Source organism: Hyaena hyaena, unplaced genomic scaffold (genome assembly GCF_003009895.1).
Source record: "Hyaena hyaena isolate Hyena2069 unplaced genomic scaffold, ASM300989v1 scaffold_151, whole genome shotgun sequence".
Lineage (NCBI taxonomy): Eukaryota > Metazoa > Chordata > Mammalia > Carnivora > Hyaenidae > Hyaena > Hyaena hyaena.
The window spans coordinates 1,616,339-1,635,487 of NW_024080783.1; the positions used below are offsets into that span (position 1 = coordinate 1,616,339).

Consider the following 19,149-nt stretch of genomic DNA (forward strand, 5'->3'; position numbering starts at 1 on the left):
GAGGGCTTGTGGGTGTGCAAAGCAGCCAAACATTACACATTCGTTAATATACACTCAAGTGTGATTAAGAATTTTAGGAAAGTTTCATCTTTTTTTTTTTTAAATGAAATAGCTCTGTGGCAAAATGAAGTGTAAAAGAACATTTGGGGCTAAATATTTAAATGTGGTATCTGTGTACATTTACGTTATACATGTAAGTGAGCATAAAATAAAGATGGTAAACTTACACAAGATATTTAAATGTTTTAAAAAAATTTTTAATGTTTGTTTTTGAGAGAGAGAGAGAGAGAGACAGCATGCGAGTGGGGGAGGGGTAGAGAGAGAGGGAGACACAGAATCCGAAGCGAGCTCCGGGCTCTGAGCTGTACTTTAGTACAGAGCCTGATGCGGGCCTCAGACTCACAAAGTGTGAGATCATGACCTGAGCTGAAGTCAGATGATCAACCAACTGAACCATCCAGACGCCCCAGATATTTAAATGTGAAATGGGACCACTGGGTACAAGAGAAAGGGAACTTGAGCAGTTGATCTATCAGTTTTCATAGGCTGGGAGGTTTTCATGAGCTGCTGTACTATTTTTACTTTCTGATCTAGAACGGATGGGAATTTAATAATGCCCCTGTAACGTGCATGAGCACAGAAGTTTTGTTTCACACTCTTCATGTATCTGTATCAACTCAAGGGGGAAAATCAGCAAATATTATGTATCAGAAGATCTGAATAATTGGAACTGCCAATATTTGAAGGGATTAGCAATTTTTAAGAGGCGTGAGAGTAAAGTTGGCTTAGATGAGATGTCTCAAAGCATTACTACAGTTATGACAGGTTTTTTGTTTGTTTTGTTTTTTGCATCACAGCCGAGTCTAGGTTTTGCTAGCTGAAGTAAAAACTGTTCCAAAAATAGCCAGATGATTATGGTCAGAATGAATATACCCTGGATACCTTCTGTTGTTACGAAGGCTTTAAAAAATGATGCTTCCTCAAAAATACCACAATTGGCAAAGGCAGAAGAGTAGTGCGTGAAGTAATCAGAAATTTCTGGGTACCTGCGTCATCAGAGAACCTCTTTTATATCCCCACTGAGTCACCATGAGAACCTTTATAAAGTATTGAGAGGTGGGGCTCATTCAGAGATGGGAAGGGTGGCCTTATGTTCCATTCACTTGAATTGTCTTGATCTCCAAGTGGGTGCCAAGCTCCGTGGCTGGGGATGAGCCACGGTCCCTTCCTTAGCGACATTTATAACTTAGCGGGGTAGCTGGGCCTCCAAGCAGCTACTGAAAGCAGGGCCTGAAGAGGACAAGAATGCAGCATCTAAGGGGGGCACAGAGGTAGCACAGGAGGGTAATTGGTGGAATCTGTCTGGGTACTGTAAGATGGCCTCCAAGCGCATGTGACCCCTCACTTGAATTTTTTGTCTTGAGTTTGAGGAAGAGGTGGGACAGGGAGGCTGCGGAAAAGGAGAGCCATCCAGCCAAGGGGCATAGTATCATGTACAAAGGTGCAGGGTATGGGGAGGCTCCTGCTGGAACTTTTTTCAGTCCTATAACCCTGGAAGTTTGGACAGCTGAAGATATTTGGAAAGAGGAAAATGAACCTGCAGACAGTGTCCGAAGTTGTCTGGGTGGTCATTTCCTGAGTCAGTGTGGCCTTTTAATTAGCATCCACTCTTCAGTGTGGGATGAGGCCGAGCCGAGCATCCCTGTCCCTGCGTGTGAATATTTAGTTTAGAAAGCTGCCACGTTCCATTAGAGGTGGTTGTGTTTTGGCAGTGGGTGCAGGGGCTGTGTAGACTTTTCAAATGTCCTTTGAGATTTACGTTGCAGTGTAATTGGGGGATGCTGGTACTTAGTGTGTTGTGCATGGCGGAATGTGAGATTACCTGCTGTAATGAGACCCCAGCAGCATACCTCAGGAAGGTAGTTAAAGTTTTAACCTTAACAGATAATGTTACTTGTGGGTTTCTGTGAGGTAATTTATACTACTCTCCCCTAACCCTGAAATTGTGTGGAAACAAAAATAAGAAAATGATATGAAGTTGTGCTAAATTGATATTTTTAAATTCTACCTGGTAGTACAGATTTTGGAAACTACTTGGCAGCGGACAGCGTGTAGAGCACAGTCCCCCTCGGAGTCGTCGTTACCCTGTCATAATGTCAGAATATGGGTTTTCTAAACTTGGAACTGTAGTGATACCAGAATATTGAAAAGATTTAAGGGCTCACTAACTTTGATTCCTTGACAAGCACATTGGTTTCTTTTAACTCAGGGAAATTGAGTCGGGGTGACAGAGGAGCAAAAAACCAAGGCACGATGGAAAGTGTGTGCCTGGGCTTCGAAGACCTCTGGGTGTGAAGATTGATTTTTGCCTCTTGTGGACCCCTGGAGCCCCAGTTTATAAAACCCTAAATTCACGCGTAAAATGGGCTTAAGTCAGTACTCGAGGGCAGTCTTAGGAGGACCGTGTTTGTAAATTATACTCAGCTTATTAACAAAAGTTTGTTCTCTTATCCTCTGACTACTTCTTGCCCCGAAATGTCAAAAGAAAATTGAACTGCACTTGCCTTTCTTGATCAGTTTTAGTTAAGATTTATAATCAACCCGTGGTCTGATGAAAAAGTTAAGTTAAATGGTATCTCTTTATTGAGATACAGGGTGGTTGGAAAACAATTTGACTCGTTCTGTTTGCTGAGAGGTTTTATCCCTGTATGGAAAGGAAAACCTTTGAATGTAGTACTAATGTGGTGAATCGGTAGGCTGTTGTGTTGGGGGTTGATGAGTGTACATTCTGTGTTAGAGAAATTCATCAGGATGTTCTTAGTTTTACCAAATGTTAACAGGCACGATAAATTGCAGGAATGATTGGCATTATATAAGCATATTTGCAACTTTGAGGAATTTTAGAGGTGAACTACTTTAAGAAGGTGAACCCATGAGCGGTCATCAGTTATACCTAAGGACTAGATGAGTATCATTACTGATTTTGGAGACAAGTTGTGGGGAGGTTCTTTTGTCTTGAGTGAAAAAAAACATGGGTTTGTGAGTCCGACAAAACTCCGTAGAATCTCAGACCTTCTGTTGTTGGCCGTGTGCCTTTGGGTCAGTCCTTTTCCTGTCTGAGCCTTTGTTTCCTGGATTTGTAAAAATGGATGTAAGGGTCATTCCTACCTTAAAGGGAAGTAGTAAGTTATTCATAGTAGTAAGAGGAAGAATGCACTTGGTATGGTGCCTGTACACAGTAATGTAAGTTCTTCTTCTGTTTTCTTTTAGGATATCATTTCTAATGAAATATAATAAGTGAAAATGTGCTACTTAGTATATAGTTCTTACTGACGTGGTGGTAGTAAATTCTGTATGGAAGGTGTTTCTGTGAACACGGGTTTTTATGGCATCATTTTGCATTTCATTTTTAGTACAGTGGCTACTCATAATTGATTTGCTTTGAATCAGGGGTTGAAAAAGCAGAGTACTGAGTTAAGATCAGTTGCCCGTTGCGTCGGTGGTTCTGCACGAGTTAGGCTTTTGGTAATGGTGTTTGTGAACATTAAAGAAAGGGGAAGAATTAGATCAGGTTAGCATCCGTCAGGGATTTCCGGCGTTATCAGGCACTGTGCTACCAGTTTCTCCTATGCACAGAGTTCATTGGTTTAATCCTTATGACCACCCTCATGCCAGATGGTTTTAAGTCTCTTTTCTTAATGTTGACTTTACCACCAGGGTCACATAGTTCATAAGTAACAGGTCTTGGATCTCCTGGGTCTTCATTTCCTTAAATTCTTTGCCTCGGCTCCTCCCTCCCTCTCTCCTTCTCTCCCAGGAACCTTAAGAAACTGAGAGGGTATCTGAAGGCTGTGTGTGCCTGGGATCCCAGGAGAAAGTGATCAGCCAGAGGCCACGTGGAAAAGTGTCTGAGCTGGTAGCTCCTCATGATTGCCAGCCACCTCCTGCCCCCTAACTTCCCTATCTGCTGTCTGCTTTACTTAGGTCTGTTCGCTTCTACTTCCTTATAACTTTACTTAGCACACGGCCAGACCCTCATGACCGTGATTTTCCCTTTGAACTTCTTTACTTTCTTTTGGCTCTTGCGCTCACAGTTGACTAACCTGCATACTTTTTCTACCACACTCCAGAGGCCGGACAGACATACTTTGAGAGCCCCTGCCACCATAGAAATGGCATTTTAAAGTTGGCAGATGTTTTGTTTTGTTTTTGTTTTTTTTTCCAGAACAACAGCTTTTACTGGCTCTGCCATTATCTTGTCTGTTTTTGGTGACACCCGTTAGGGTGCCTGCCACAGAAGCTTACTGGTGCCTAGAATGTATAATTTAAGTTAATCATTGTCTCCCATCAACCTACCAGGAAAACAGCTGCCAAGAAGTTATAAAAGGCCTTTCTGTGGTGGCCGAGTTTGTTGAGAGTTGGGTCAGTGCCCATGACTGATGCTGGAAGTCCAGGTGGCACCCTCCACTTCCTGTCTCCTGAACTCGCACCCGACCACCCCTTCCTCCTCGCCACACTGGCTCCCGGTGCCACTGATGGTCCTCCTCCCTGCACCTGCCAGCCCATCACCGGCTCACTGGGAGCCCTCCGGTCACCTGCTCTACTTCGGCCTGCTTCGGCCTCTCCTCCCCTCCTGCTTCTAGGTTGCGGTTTGATAAAACACAAACCTAACTACATCATTCGCCAGCTTAAAATTCTCCGCGTCCTCTCACCGTCTCGCATGCAGGGCCGGCTCTCTGTATGGCCTGTGAGGTTCTCTGACCACACCTTTCTCCCCCTTCCCACTGTCATGGTTTTACTCCCTCCATCACTTCTGCCCCTTGGCTTGGCTATCGTTTACTTACACGTCAGGACTCAGCCCGGTTGTCACCTGTGCCCTGTGGTACTTCTGTACCTATAGTCCCGCCATCAGGCCTGCCTCTTAAGATCTCTTACCACATTGTAGTGAGCTTATCTTCTTTTATAAATTTGTTTTTAATGTTTGTTTATTTTTGAGAGAGAGAGAAACAGAGACAGAGTGAGAGCGGGGGAGGGCAGAGGGAAAGGGAGACACAGAATCTGAGGCAGGCTCCAGGCTCTGAGCTGTCAGCACAGAGCCCGACGTGGGGCTCCCACTCACGAACTATAAGATCATGACCTGAGCTGAAGTTGGATGCTTAACCGATGGAGCCATCCAGGTGCCCCTGTAGTGAGCATATCTTCTTGTTTCCCTTCTGGACTGTACACTCTTTGGGGCAAGATCTTTATTCAGACCTTATTCCCAGTGTTTAGCACGGTGCCTGCGGAGCATATGTGTATTAGAGCGTTAGTAAATGTTTGCTGAACCAAGCCGACCTGTACATTTCTTTCAGAGATTTTGCATCATTTGAAATGTGCTTCATATGTGGTCATCTTTAAACTTCCTCAACAAAGGTGCTCTGTGTTGCGATGGATCTCCTTCTAGTCCTTCGTAATCCTTGTGAGGCTGTGGAAGCAGGATTGTGCTGTAACACAGTCCCTGTAATAACCTTCCCACTTGCCCCGCACTCTGCGGTGCTTTCTGTCCTCCAGACGTGGGAGGCGGAAAGGCTCAACGTGAGTGTGGCTCTTGTTTTTTATCTTTGTTGTGACCCAAGGAACAAATTCACTTCATTTTTCCCCCCTCTGTTTTCATCTGCAGGAATTTATTGGCAGAGTTATCACTGACCGCTGGAGAGAGAGAAATATTATGAAGATCTTATTACTACCTGGGGCAGCTTGGTTTTCATTTGGCGGATTGTTGAGCATATTTCTTACTCTTTCTTTAAATCTAGTCTTGTTTTTTTCTCTGATTATATTTGATTCACTGCAGCCTTGGAAATATATATTTGTATACACATATGCTGTGAACGCTGATTTCTTCTTCTTGCAGAAAGCAATATGTTCCTGTCTCTCTTGGTCCTTTTCCCTCTGGAAGCTTAGGTGTTTTTCCTTCCATTCACAGTCTCAGAAACCAGCAGGACCTCTTGGCCACCACCGGTTTTCCTGTGGTGGGATAGGGTCACCTAGGCTTTGGTGATACAAGGCACTGACCTGGCACCCATCCCCGACTCCCAGTCAGACAGCCGTGTGCCGCAGGCGCATCAGTCAGACAGACGTGTGACGCGGGCGCATCATTCAGCCTTTCTGGAGCCTCAGCTTCCTCTGCTCACAGGCGATGATGATGAGGATTAACTAAGTAACATGAGCACTTGGCTCAGACCCAGGGACGTGGTGGGTGCCTTTGTTTTCTCGCACCATGGCCTCTCTCCTTTTACCCTAGAACTTGCTTACAGTTCTGTTTGTAAAGTGTGTGTGTCAGGGACATTTCTGTCCCTTTGTTCCTCCCAGCAGCCCCTGGACAGAGGCATTATCCCTCCTCTTCCACCAGGCACCCATGGCTCCCAGAGTTCAGCGCAGTGTCCAGCAGTGGCCCAGGCCCACCGTCCTGTGTTTCTCTTTCTGTGTGGCAGCTTCTGGCCCGTTTTGGCTCTGTAGCCTCAGACATCTCTTCTCCTGGCCTTGAGTTGTGATCAGGCTTTTGTACCCTTCAGTGATGCGGGAAAGGCCAGCACGGCAGTGGCGTGGTTGGCAGTTCCTTGAGTGTGAACACCTCTTCCCATCCCTGCTGGAAACCTCTTAAATCACTCCTGCACTCACAGCGGGTTTGCCCTTCCCGATTTGCATCCCCCGGGTCCCGGATGCCACAAAAGCTGCGGGGGAAAGAAGCAGCAGCCCTTGTTAGACCTTACAGACACAGTCGCTACCTCACTCCCCACCTTGGGCACACTCAGCACCAGCTGCGCCCCAGTTCTACCTGACAGCCCCCAGGTGTTCACACAGGCAGGCCCCGCGTACCCCAGCAGCTTGAGCCAAAACCAAACTCCGGCACCTCTGCTTTTGTCATATAGTCCAGTCTGAAAATAAATTAACCTTTTCTACTGTAAAATATGTGGCTACACATGGGATACATCATGTCCGTTGCACAGCGTGGGAAGCATTCCGCTTGTGGGGGGGACTGTTTTAAACACTTTTTTGAGCTCTTTAAATTTTATTCAGCCATCAGCCACAAATGACTCCTTCAGGCCGCATCAGTGGCATAGGCAGAACCTCGGCGTGTCCACAGGCCGCTGTGGAACATTGTGTTTAAACCTTTTCCTCTCACGTGCTTAGTATCTTTGAGTGCTCTCGTCCCCTGGTCCCCAGCTAGGACTGGTGCACTTTTGGAACTACCCCTATTGGTCTGATCTGTCTTTTAACTCATTTCATCTCTCGAGTTTGGCAAATTCACGAATGCGTTTGAAGTTGTTGTTTCATGTTTTCATTTGTTGACATCCGCACCAAGCCCCGTGCTAGCGGTGTGGGACGTGGGGACGGAGACGGGTGATTTTGGTCCTCTCGTTAGAAACCAGACTGTCGCCACACCTGGACTTTTAATCTGCTCGGCTGCAGATCATCAGAGCAATAGCATTTTTTGCGGTTTCAAGTAAATCAAAGTGACAAAAGATAATGCAGGTTTTCCGAGATGAATTTGGACTGCTTCAGTTCTCATTGGCTAAAATTCTTAGTTTTTAGTAAAGGAGCAAACTGTTATGAACTAAACGGTCCTTGCAGATTTCCTAGCAAACAGGAAAAGTGATGGAAGCTGTGAGAAAAGTTGAGCTGTGGCGCTATCCACAGCTCTGTTTCCCCAGAGCAGAGGTCCGGACAGCCACTGTCCCCTGACTCCCGCAGGACGGTGGGGTGGAAGGCAGAGGGAGGCACCTGCAGTGTCCCAAAGGAGAGCCAGGGCAGCTCTGTTCTTCGTGAACAAGGCTGAACGTGTCTTCCTTTTTTAGTCAGTGCATCAGCCTCATAAATGGGCTGTAGTTTCCAGCCAGTAACTCATTGTATTTCTCTTTAAATTCTTAAAAAAGTTTTAGGTCAAGTCAGTTGCTTCAGATGACTTGCCACACACACATATTTTCACATTCCAAAGCTGTATCTAAAATAGTATGTGAGGCTTTCCATCAAATGCATATTTAATGTTTTGCCTGCCCCTAATGTAAGTAAAACGCTGCTCGGCATGCATAACTGAATGGTAGAACATAGAAGGTTTATTTAAGGAGTATTAATTTGATGCTGAACTGTCCAGGGTGCCCATTGGCTGGGGCACCTACATTTTCCTCTGGTGACATTCCCAATCTAAAAGTCACTTAAGTGAGAAGAGAAATTCGATTGTAGCTGTAGACAAGAATAATGTGGAAAAGTTTCTTTGCAGCACTATTTTGGACCTGGACCAGAGCGGATGCCGAGGTAATCTATCAGTTTGTGAGTGTCTACAAAATGCAACTCTCTAGATAACAGGTTTAAAGTAAAGATTTAATACAGTCTCCATCTCCTATGATGTTGCAGTGACAGTTTAAAACTCATTCTCTAAATCTCAGCAGACTTTATAGCTAGCAGTGGGCCAATATAAAGTTTAATAGCATTACAACACATAAATCATCTTTTAAAGATGCTACTAGTAGCTCCAATATTAAATGCAGACAATCGTCTGTGTTATAAATAATTTATCAAACACCATTTCAGATTAGCCTTCCATGCTGAGTTATTTATTTTAGCCTTTTCTGTACGATTCCTAAGGCACTTTTTGAAAGATCCATTACTGGTCAGTTTAATGAACTTGGGGGTCTGTTTTGTCCCCTCAAGCACTCGGGTACAGCTGTGGTGACCATTACATGGCCGACGTGGACCTCTTTGTGCCTTTTACAAGTGCTGCCCATTTGTCATGTAGCGGTAAATGGAGCTGCACATTGGAGTCCAGGGACACATTGCGCGATGCAGTGATGGAGACAAACAGATAGCTCTATAAAGTGCTGCTTGTCACAGCTGACTTGTAGTACAGTACATCACTCTTATTGTAATCTCATTTAAGAAGCCGGGGTGGCCCGGGGGACTGATATTCCCAGTTAGTTTGGTCTTTGTAGCCATAAAGCAGGAAGTGCTCCTTTTATATTCTCTGAACTTTTAGGGAGTGTGCTTTTTGCTTGGATTAATTATTACAGGAACTTCTTCACAGAGCCGGGTGCAGATTTGTCAGCAGGTTTGTTTGGATCTCCTCTTCCTGGCCTGGGGTTTGGTCCAGGCAGTCACTGCCTAGAGATCAGTTGCGTCTCTGTGCTTCCCGGGGGCCCTCTGGCTTGCTTTATTAAGTAAGTTACTTTTTACTAAGCAACAGCTGTGTGCCAGACACTGTAATAGGTGCTTTCTGTACCTTATTTCTAGTTCTTGCAGAAGTCCCGTGGTAAATCCTCATTTACAGTCACTGGACTACAGGGAGGCAGAGTAAACTCAGGAGAGGTGAAGGGACTCGCCCGTGTTTGCATAGCAGTATAAGTAAAAATGGAATTCTGACCTGGTCTGTCTGTCTCCACCGCTGCCACAGAAACTCTTAATCACCAGGTGGTGGTATTTGGACCCAGTGTCTCAAAGTAAAAGGAAGCAGCTGTTGGGCTGAAGGGCCATGTTCCTGGTAGCCAGGATGGGCCCTCCTGGTCGGTGTGCACACCAAATCCAAGGTCCGCTGGGACTAGCACCGTGAATCCATGAGCGGCCTGGCAGCGGGAAGAGTAAGGCACCTGGGTCTGACCAGCTGGGCCCATGGGCTCTGCAGGGCCCTCGTTGGAGCCCCTCGGTAGCAGCTGTCCCTGGGCAGATGCTACTCAGAACTCAGGTTACCCCGCGGCTTCCGGAAAAGGGAAGCACAGTTTCCTTATGAAGAATGAATCCTAAAGGAAGAAACAGTGCTTCCTGCGTTTATTGTGGGCCAGAGATGGATAAAAATGTGGTGTTTTCCCCAGCTCTTGCTTTTAGTTTGTGGTTTCTTCTCGATGGTATTCTTAAATATTTGGTAGAACTTGTTAAAGACAAGAGTTGTTTAATTGTGAAACTCCACTATAAAGAAAACACAGTATGAATATGCCCAGTAGCATATTTGCATATGTGTCTAGAATTCTGAGCGGGGAAATACGGTGGTAAAAGACAGTCTTCGGCATACGAAGCATTTCCTGGAACATAGTAGGTGTCCTCTGAATATTGGTTGAAGACATTAAGTAATGGGTAGACAACAAACGCTTGGTCATTTTCACCCTATTTGCGTTTTGAGGGGTTTTGGTGGAGGTGGGGGATATGTGAAATAAGACATGGGTTCTTAATACTGATCTCTGCCATATTATTACATTATAGGAATGTTTAAGAGGTGGTCGTTGGGCAATCTGGGGAACAGCGCTCCCCGACCCGTTATGGAAATGACCGTCAGAGGAACTGCTAATTGGCCCAAAGATTAATTGGCAACCACCATCCTCCTCTTTAACGTGCCCAGTTTCTAAAGATCCTAGGTGATTGAGGAGTGACATACCCTGAGTCAGGGGGTGTTCACTGTCCCCAACTCACCACGGAGTCCCCAGCCCCCAGCTGAGCAGGTTACTTGTGAGCTGGTCTGGCGCTGTGGCAGTCTGGCTCTGAGGCCCGGGCTTTATGGCTAAAGCTTGGTGACCACGGGCAAGCCATTCACTCTCTCAGCTCTAGTTTCTTTTCAGTACTAACTAAAGAAGAGGGTTAAGGGCAGAGGTAAAAATGATGATAAGTAATATGCCTAACTCAGTACCTGACACATTATAGTAGGTGCTCAATAAAATGTAAGGTTCATTCCATTTCATAACCACTTCATTCCTGTGTATATGAGATGAGGGTGGGACTGGAAAAAAGATTGCAGACTTGTGAGATTTTCTTCCTTAAGGAATTATCTTCTCTCCAATTGGTGGGGAGGAAAAGAATTTAAAAGGTATATTTTCCCAATTTTTAAAAGCCTTTTATACTTATTAGCACATATGATAATTTTATGAGTAAATCTAGCTGTACATAGTACATTTTGCACATTTTTAAGTTTTTTAAGTTCATCTATTTACATTAAAGAATATTTGCATAATAAAGGAAGATTCACCTGTGATCTCTGTACTGTCACATTTTGGTATCTTTGTGCCCAGTTTAATTCATGGACATTAGCTATGCATGCCTGATACCATGTGTAGATCTCCGTTTCCTCAGAGTCTTCCCCCATCCCCAAACATACAGTGGTTGGGGAAATTTAAGTTTGCAGTCGGTCCTAAGTGCTGCCAGTAGGGTTTGTGACATCCACCAGGTGCTGTTGGCTGGCTCAAGGCACCGGCAGCAGTGGTGAGAAAAGCCGTGATGACAGCAAAGGAAATCCTCAAACAACAGGGAAGAGAAAGGAAGAGGAGAGGGTGGGTCAGGAGCAGGGGAACGGGAAGGTGCCCTGCACACACGCGCGTGCGCACATGTGCAAATGTGGTTATTTAGTCAGAGAAACACGTTGGCATGAGGCTCAGTGGACAGGTGCGTTAAGTTTCTGGTTGGCTTTTGCTGTCTGTCTGGTGGCAGCCATCTCCCCAAGGCGCGCTTGCTTGCAGCCACCCTCACTGGCTTTTGGCCTGTCGGGAGCCCCAGAAGAGGATTCCTGGCCAGAGGATCCGTTTTGAATGGATTCTCACGGGCCTGTATGTGCACAGGAGAATAACCAGCTCCGTTGGCCCCACACAGGTGCCACTTGGCAAGCGAAAAAACCTGGTGGCAAGAAGATCAGACTACCCTCCTAGCTCCTACTGTTGGGTTACTGAGGATCCCACTTCCAGCAGAGCCCTCTCTATCCTTCTCCGAGTCTGTAGAGGGCGCTCGTGTCCCTGAAATCCCACTTCCTGGCCTGGGGCAGGCAGAGGAGCAGGAGCGAGTGGCTCAGATCTTTTCACTGCAGAAAGTCAGCAATCTGCCCTTTGGTGATCTCAGGCTGGACTTTGGGGCAGGGAGTGATATTTCTCAAAGGGTGGTATTTAGATGAGCTCTTCAGCTTGCATGCTTGTGGACTCTCATGTGCTGGTGAATTAGGAAAGGGCAGCACAGGTTAGTCCCTTCCTTGGGAGAATGAACCGAACTTGTCCTTGATGTTCCCCACATCCCAGTGTGCTGCCTTTGTTACCTGCCTTCTGTTTTACCGCCTTGTTTCCTGCATGTCTGGCACATGGCCTTTTAGCCCTTCCTGAAGCTTAGCTGGCCTGGCTAGTGTTTCAACAGCCCCTTCTCAATTATCCAGTATCCCGTGTCACAATTCCTCATAGTTACTTAGGTCTGATACCCCTGCTGGATTCTAAACCCCTGCAGGCCAGGGGCCTTGGGGCTTCATCCATCTCTGCAGCCATGGCTTCTAGCACAGAACATGATATGTGAGAGGCCTTCTTGAGTAAGAAATGAATTAATCTGGGGACTTGGACTTGCTTCTAAAATTAGTAGAAGAGTAATTCAAAGAAATGAATCACTTCAGTGAATGTGTACGCTCTTTAGTAGAAGGCAGTAGATTTTCTTGGGTAAGAGGTCCTGCTCTTGGGTTTGCCACCATTTTTCTAGAACTTTCTAGAACTATAATGTTGTGGTGTATCCCCCTCCACCCCCACCCCGCAGTGATACTGACTTCTTCAGTATGTTACCTGGAAGCAGGTTCCAACCATTATTGAACATTTTTGATCAGGGGTTTGCAAACTACAACCCATGTGCTAAATCTGGCCCACTGCCTATTGTTAATAAAGTTTTATTGGCACACAGCCACACACATTTGTTTATATATTGACTATGGCTAGTGACTGAGTTGAGTAGTTATGACAGGAACAGTAGACCTACAAAACCTAAAATATTTATTACCTGGCCTTTTACAGGAAAAGTGTATTGACCCCTATTTTAGATGATCAGTTGCTGTCTGCCAGCCCATAGTCCTCAGTTATGCAGTGATTATCTGATGTGAAGCAGCATGTTGAAGAAGGGGTGCATGTATAGAGGGTTTGAAATGCCTGGTTCCAGCACTTGCCAGCCGAGGGGCATTCAGCAAACGGTTGTGGTACTTGGAGACCATTTCTTCATCTATAAGACGGGCATTGAAAGTGTCTACCTCTTCTTTGTGCTGCCTGGGAAGGCACTTTGTGGATGTCAGAGCAGGCCCTCAGACTGACCTTGGGCATTATTGCCATTCTCTTTCTCAGGAGGAGGAAGCCAAGAAGCTGGTGAGTGAAGCCATTGCAGCTGGCATCTTCAATGACCTGGGGTCTGGAAGTAACATTGATCTCTGTGTAATCAGCAAGAGCAAGCTGGACTTTCTCCGCCCATACTCTGTGCCCAACAAGAAGGGGACTAGGTGAGTGAAGGAGGTGAAATTCTGCCTGTGTCCCCTAACTTTCTTGGCCAGTCTTGATTTCTCAGTGGTATTTCGACAGGGTTTTCTCAGTTGTTACCCACATTAGGTTTATGTAAATCCAGGGGTCTTATATAGCAGACCTGTGAGTCATTTGCTTTATTTGAGTGACTTAATTTGAAAATGTTGATGGGAGGCGAAGCAGGGCTCAGGAAAGAGCCCTGCCCTAGAGGCTTGTGGGGAGAGGTTCGAATCGCCTGCTGCTCTTTCTCTGGTCCTTTAAAGAAGCCCCTTAAGTCTGTATGAAACGCTGTGAGAAGCAGGTTTCAGGGCAGGCAGCCCATAGCTTTTCTGAGTGGTCCTGGAGTCATAAGTGGTTAGAAACCATTGGTTAGGAGTCTCTGAAAATCAGCCTTGGGAGCTCCCTGGGGCCTGCTCGCCAGGGGGCCCTGCCGGTTAGCCCGTGGCCTGTGCCCAGCAGACCCCGTGTGTCAGAGGTTTGGCCTGGCTGGCACTGGGAGACAGGGTTCTAGGTGATTTGCTGACTAGAACGGGAAGGCCTCCAGCCCTTGTGGCTGGTGTGCACAGATGAAATGCGCATTTGCGGTCTCCCGTGGCTGGCTGGCTGTCCTCTGGCTTCTGGCTGTGTTCATGCGAACGCGGCACGGCAGGATTTCTAAACTCAACCGCTTCCCGTTCCGCCCACAGCCAGGCCAGAGTGTGGCAAGCACATCACCTTCTGGAATGCTTCCTTTAACTAACGCTCACTACATGTACCCAGATTCCAAATCGGGAGTAATTCCATGGAAAGAGTAGAACATTGAGGACCAGCACAGCGCTCAGCATTGCGGGAACTCCGTGGGCTCACGACAGGGTAGGGCAGCTCAGCAGCAAGAAGTCTGGCTCAGGGGTCGGAGAAATGTCATTGCCTGGCGCGGTGACTTTGGGCGCTTCAGTCTCCCAGTCTTTGAAATGATGGAGCTAGATTAGGTGATCTCTGATGACTGGGGGGTACGTGGGGGGTACATGGGGCCTTGAGCAGCGAAGGAAACCACCTTTCGGGCCTGGGGCTGTACTGGGACAGCAGGCTTTTGCCACGCTCCCTGATGTCCCGCCTCCCCCAGTCATTACAAGATGCTGCATGAAATGAGCAAGTCCACCGTGAAGAGTTCCGGGAGGGGACATGGCTACACTCCATCCAGACTGAACAGTGTCCTGGGTGAGGATTCTGGAAGCCACGTTTGAGCCATTGAAAAGTAGTATTTGCTTTGGACAAGGAACCTGTGCCCATCAGTGGCACATCGTAATTCTTGGGGACATTGTCTTTCATATGTAAGGGAGACTGAACACACGGGAACAGAAACAAAATGATCCTGTCGGCTGGTTGTGAAGATTCAGTGAGGCGCTGTGTACAAGGTGCTGGGCCTATGGCTGCTGTGGGCAGCCTGCCCTCTAGACGGAGCTCACTCCTGGATGCCTGGGCTAGAGGCAGGCACCATGTGGCATCAGGCCCCATGACCGCGGTACGCACTCTGGGATCTTACCGTCATCTTCTCTGCTGGTGGCTGACTAGCGGGGCACTCCCTGGGGTAGGGGGACCTTTCCCAGAGTGGGCAGTCCAGGCGGGGGCAGAGTCTTAGGGCTGGGCAGGTGCGGACCCGGCCCTGCACCTTCCTACTGGCTCCACTCCTAGCCCTCTGCAGCCCTGCTTTGCAAAGGGGGCCCTCCCTGCACTCTGGCACTGGGTGCCATAACCCAGGGCGGTGAGGTGGCTCTTCCGTCTCGAAGCCTCCCACAGATGGGGTGCTTCAGAGGAATTGGGCACACAGGAACCATGTGGAGCTCAGGCTCCAAGATGACAGGCTGCCAAGGGTCGGTCTTGGGGAAGGAGCCACGTCTTCACACCAGCAGGGGAGGGTGGGCCACATCTTTAAAAGGTGCTGATGCCCCATCCTTCGGAGAGAGTGGTTGGGATGGGAAGGGTTAGCAGAAACGAGGCCAGCCATCTTTGCTGCTCAGGCTCCTGATTTATACAGAGCTCTGATGTCACCCACTTTTTTCTGCCCCCTCCCTGTTTGAGCACAAGTGCCCATTCGACAGGGTGATTTTTGAGGAGCACATGGTCATGGCACAGCTAGCAGCCTTCTGCTGGTCCATGCCAGATTGACAGAAATGATGTCCCAGCTGGGGACAGACCAGCACAGTGGGATTCGTACTGCTGTTTGACGGTACTGTAATTCCTGGCCCCGATGTAAGAATTAGCAGCTCAGACGTGGATCTTAGAGACTGCTTGTGCTCAGAGACACACAGCTGTCGAGTCACTCTGGGAGAGAAGGTGTGGGTGTGTCATAGAGGTGACCCGCCAGCCAGGCAGCAGGTGACTCCACTCAAGGCTGGGGAGTGTAGTCTACAGTGACAAGCCTAGAGTCTGGCTGTGGGTCATGTCATTTTTATACTTAAAATGTTCTTAAAGCGTTTAAGATAGCATTTAAGTCATCCTTTTTTCTGTACAAGGGTGATGGCAGCGTAACACGGGATCTGCTTCCTGCTGGTACTGAAAGGTGCTCTCGGGAGGCTGAGGCGCAAAGGCAAACGACCAAGTGCTTTCCAGCATATTCTGGGGATGGTGAGGCGGTGGGGAAGGAAATCTGAGTGCCCAGTAAGTGCCAGGTGCTCTGTAGGAGTGCTTTTAATGCACAGCTCTCCTAGGCGTCCCCATTTGTGGCACTTGAGCACGGAGGAGAGGGAGCCTTGGACAGTTGAGCCTCCACAAGGCTACAGAGAGGGGTCGGGAGAGGAGAGCCAGGCTCTGCGGCCGGGCCTGCTTGTTGCCTTGCCTGAGCACAAGTCCCTCCCTCCAGCCATGCGTGGGGCCCCTTGAGGGGTTCCTAACTCAGCTTTTGTTTTCCTCCCATTAGGTTTGGCCGGTACAGGTGTGAGAGAGGGACCACCGCAGTCCTCACTGAAAAAGTCACTAACCTGGAGATCGAGGTGCTGGAAGAGACTGTGCAGACAATGGACACTTCCTGAATGGTGTCCGTGGATGGGTGGTTACTGCTCTGTGGACGGGGGGCAGTAGGGGCTCCCCTGTAAGACACTCCTTTGGCAGCGTGTGCTGAAGGGAACCCAATAAAAAATGAAAACCAAACCAAGTGGCCACAATCTGGGGGTTGTGTAGTGGTTTGGCCACCAAGGCTCAGTGACCTGGCACGCGCGCCAATCTGCATCCAAGCAGGCGTTAAGAGCAGCACAGCCCTCCTAAAAGCAGGTGAGGCCTCCTGCTGCCCCCTGGTGCTAACTTCCTCTCTTTCTTCAGGGCCGTCCCAGGTTTCCCTGTTCTGTTTTCTGAGGGTGAGGGCTGCACAGCCTTTTACCTCAGTGGCCAAGTAGGAAAGAAGTAGAGATGATCAGTTCCTAGTGCCCAGAAAACACAGGTAGGTTAGGTGGATGCTTCGCTTCTCTGTGACTGCGTAAGACCGGCTGAGGTCCGCCTGGGCCAGTTTCAAGGATGTCAGAGGGATGCCTTGTGGCTGTTTGTAAGAATTAGGATACCGTCATTTCCCAGGCACTTGGCCTGCTGAATGGTGGAAATCTCCCACCTCCAGAGCGTGCTGTAGCAGGCAGTGTTGCTCTCATGGTGTTGAACGTCGATGGCAGGCAGAAAGCAAGTTCATCTGGGTCTGAGGCGGATTCCGCCAAGGGTGACACAGTAGAAGCTCAGAGCCCTGAGCAGAGTATGTGTAAAAAAAAAAAACCACCTCTGTGTGGAATCAGAAGATTTGCAGTGGTAAGGGCTAGGCAGGAGATCGGGACTCGGCTCTCCCCCACAGCTAGTGTGCTGGGGCACACGAGAAAGTCCTGGCGCCGTGGTCTTCCACACGGAACCCGCTCTCGGGCCAGCCCCCCCTTGTCAAAACTGGGGGAAGTGGGCTAGGGCGAACAATGGCATTACTTAGGACAACATAGTGGCTGACAATTGTCAAAATTATCTGGGGAGCTTAAGAAAATTCCAAGATTACTCAGAATGCCTGGGGCCTGAGAAATGTTCTAAAGGCGTTTCAAGAAATTTTGCTGAAACATGAAGTTGTTTTAAAATTATGTACACACTTGTTCACAGAAGTGACCCCTCTTACCCCATTTTATTTCAAACATGAAGAACAAGTACAAAGCGAAGGTTGCATCTGAAGAAAATGTCTCAAACCCGGCAGTGTTACAGTAGAACAGAGTTCACACATGGAAACAGAGCAGTGGCCCAGCCCGAGTCCTTTATCCCCAGGGAGGCTGGGCCCCTGGTCAGCAAGCTGGCTGCAATCAGCCCCTGACCAGAACGCCAGCAGAGAGGGCGGGCATGTCTCTATCTGGAGGGCTGAACTGTCACCAAGTCAACGGGTGACAACTTAGACCATTTGAGGATTAACTTGAGTATAAAAGCAAACGATTTCCTTCAGAGCTTGAGTTTTCCTTAAGTTCACATTTATAAATTAGTCTTCACAGTTAATCCTATTTGGGAACAAGAAATAAACACACAATAGTTCTGGTTTCCTACACATGATACAGCTGTATGTTAATTCTTACGTGGTCCATGGATTTCAGTTTTGTGAAGGGGGAGTGGCTACCATTGGGGATCATCTACAATGAGCCAGGTAACGAGCATATTTTAGTTCAAATTCTGTCAGCAACGCCGAAGGTAGATAGTCTTAGTCCCATTTTATAGATGAGGAAAGTAAGGCTCAGAGAGGCTTTAAGAAAGTTACCCAGGGTCGTGGGAGGAAGTTGCAGAACCAGAACTTGTACAGAGAACAGCCCCAGGGCATGTTTTATATTTGTATTTTTTTGTATCCCATGCTTCCTTCCCATGAGGAAATTGCTTCCCACTGATCGTTAAACAACCTGCCGGCGTTCGAGCAGGTGACGAGGTGCCCGCCACGAGGCCGGTGTTCAGGAGAGGACGGCTGAGCCGGACCGCGAGGAGGACACGCAGGGCTTCCGAACGCGGTCTGCCTGTGAAGCCCTGTGCCCGATGCCGCGTTCTCCTCCTCGTCATTCAGTGAGTTATAAACGTAGATAAAAATATTAGGAAAAATCTCCACGCTAGTTAAAAAAATGATTTCCACTTTAGCCTTTTACGACAGAGCAAGCACACAGCTTGATTTTTTTTTTTTTTTTTGAAAAGATTCTAAGAGCTAAACCGAACTTGCTACTAACCATTTTGAAAGGCTCACTACAAATCACACGGCCTCCCGCAACTCTCTTGTTCTTAACAAACCTTGACAGGTCACTGAAGGAATTCTCCTAAAGATTCACATTACAATCCAGATGCAAAGGGAGAGTCAGCGGCTCACCGAACCACCCACCCTTGGTAACAACCCAGCTGAGATTTCCGCAAACAGTTTAAAGAAAGGACTTTCGAATTTGACCACCAGTTAGGGTGTGACCAGTGACCCTCCCCCCAGCTGCTCTGCACTCGGCATCTGCTGTAAAGCCCGGCCCCCTCCGGGGAACCCACTGAACCCTCTTGTCTTAGTTGATCTAGGCTACCAGGCGGCCACTTCGGAGAGAAGACTCAAGTAAGGCAAAGTGGTGCGGCTCTGATAAGGCACGCTGCGTCCACGTTCAGGTGCTTGACGTCCACACGTGCATCTGTTTGGCGACCTGAAGCACATATCCGATGTCCGGTCTCTGGTTGGGGTCGGGGTAGATGCACATACTGACCAGTTCTCGCAACTGTAAGGGAGAGAAGGCTGTGTGTTACTTGTAAGGAAGTGGCCTTGTGAGGCTCTGTGCCGGCACCTCACCTGTCCACTCCTTCAGCCCTCGCAGCGCCTACGGGGGAGGGGGAGCACGTCCCGTAAGTGATGGGTGTGCGGTCATGGCCACTGCAGAGAGTCAAGACCAGTCCTATGCCTGTCTGGCCCTGA

At 48.0% G+C, this 19,149-nt stretch overlaps 2 protein-coding genes across 6 annotated transcripts in view; one reads left to right on the top strand and one right to left on the bottom strand.

Annotated features, from left to right (window-relative positions):
* Positions 1–16,389, top strand: part of PSMB7 (proteasome 20S subunit beta 7) — a 60,483-nt gene extending 44,094 nt beyond the window's left edge. Inside the window, exons 7-8 of the mRNA XM_039239060.1 lie at positions 13,083–13,234; positions 16,150–16,389. Coding sequence (XP_039094991.1) covers positions 13,083–13,234; positions 16,150–16,261 — 264 coding nt within the window. The 3' untranslated portion in view covers positions 16,262–16,389. The remainder of the gene's footprint in view (positions 1–13,082; positions 13,235–16,149) is intronic.
* Positions 16,390–17,341: 952 nt separating this feature from the next.
* Positions 17,342–19,149, bottom strand: part of NEK6 (NIMA related kinase 6) — an 86,385-nt gene continuing 84,577 nt past the window's right edge. For 4 of the 5 annotated variants that reach the window (XM_039239068.1, XM_039239065.1, XM_039239066.1 and 1 more), the window contains exon 10: positions 18,845–18,955. In XM_039239068.1, the coding sequence (XP_039094999.1) occupies positions 18,845–18,955 (111 nt within the window). Of the gene's footprint in view, positions 18,956–19,149 lie in introns of all 5 variants that reach the window. The other variant, XM_039239067.1, reaches the window with a different exon arrangement.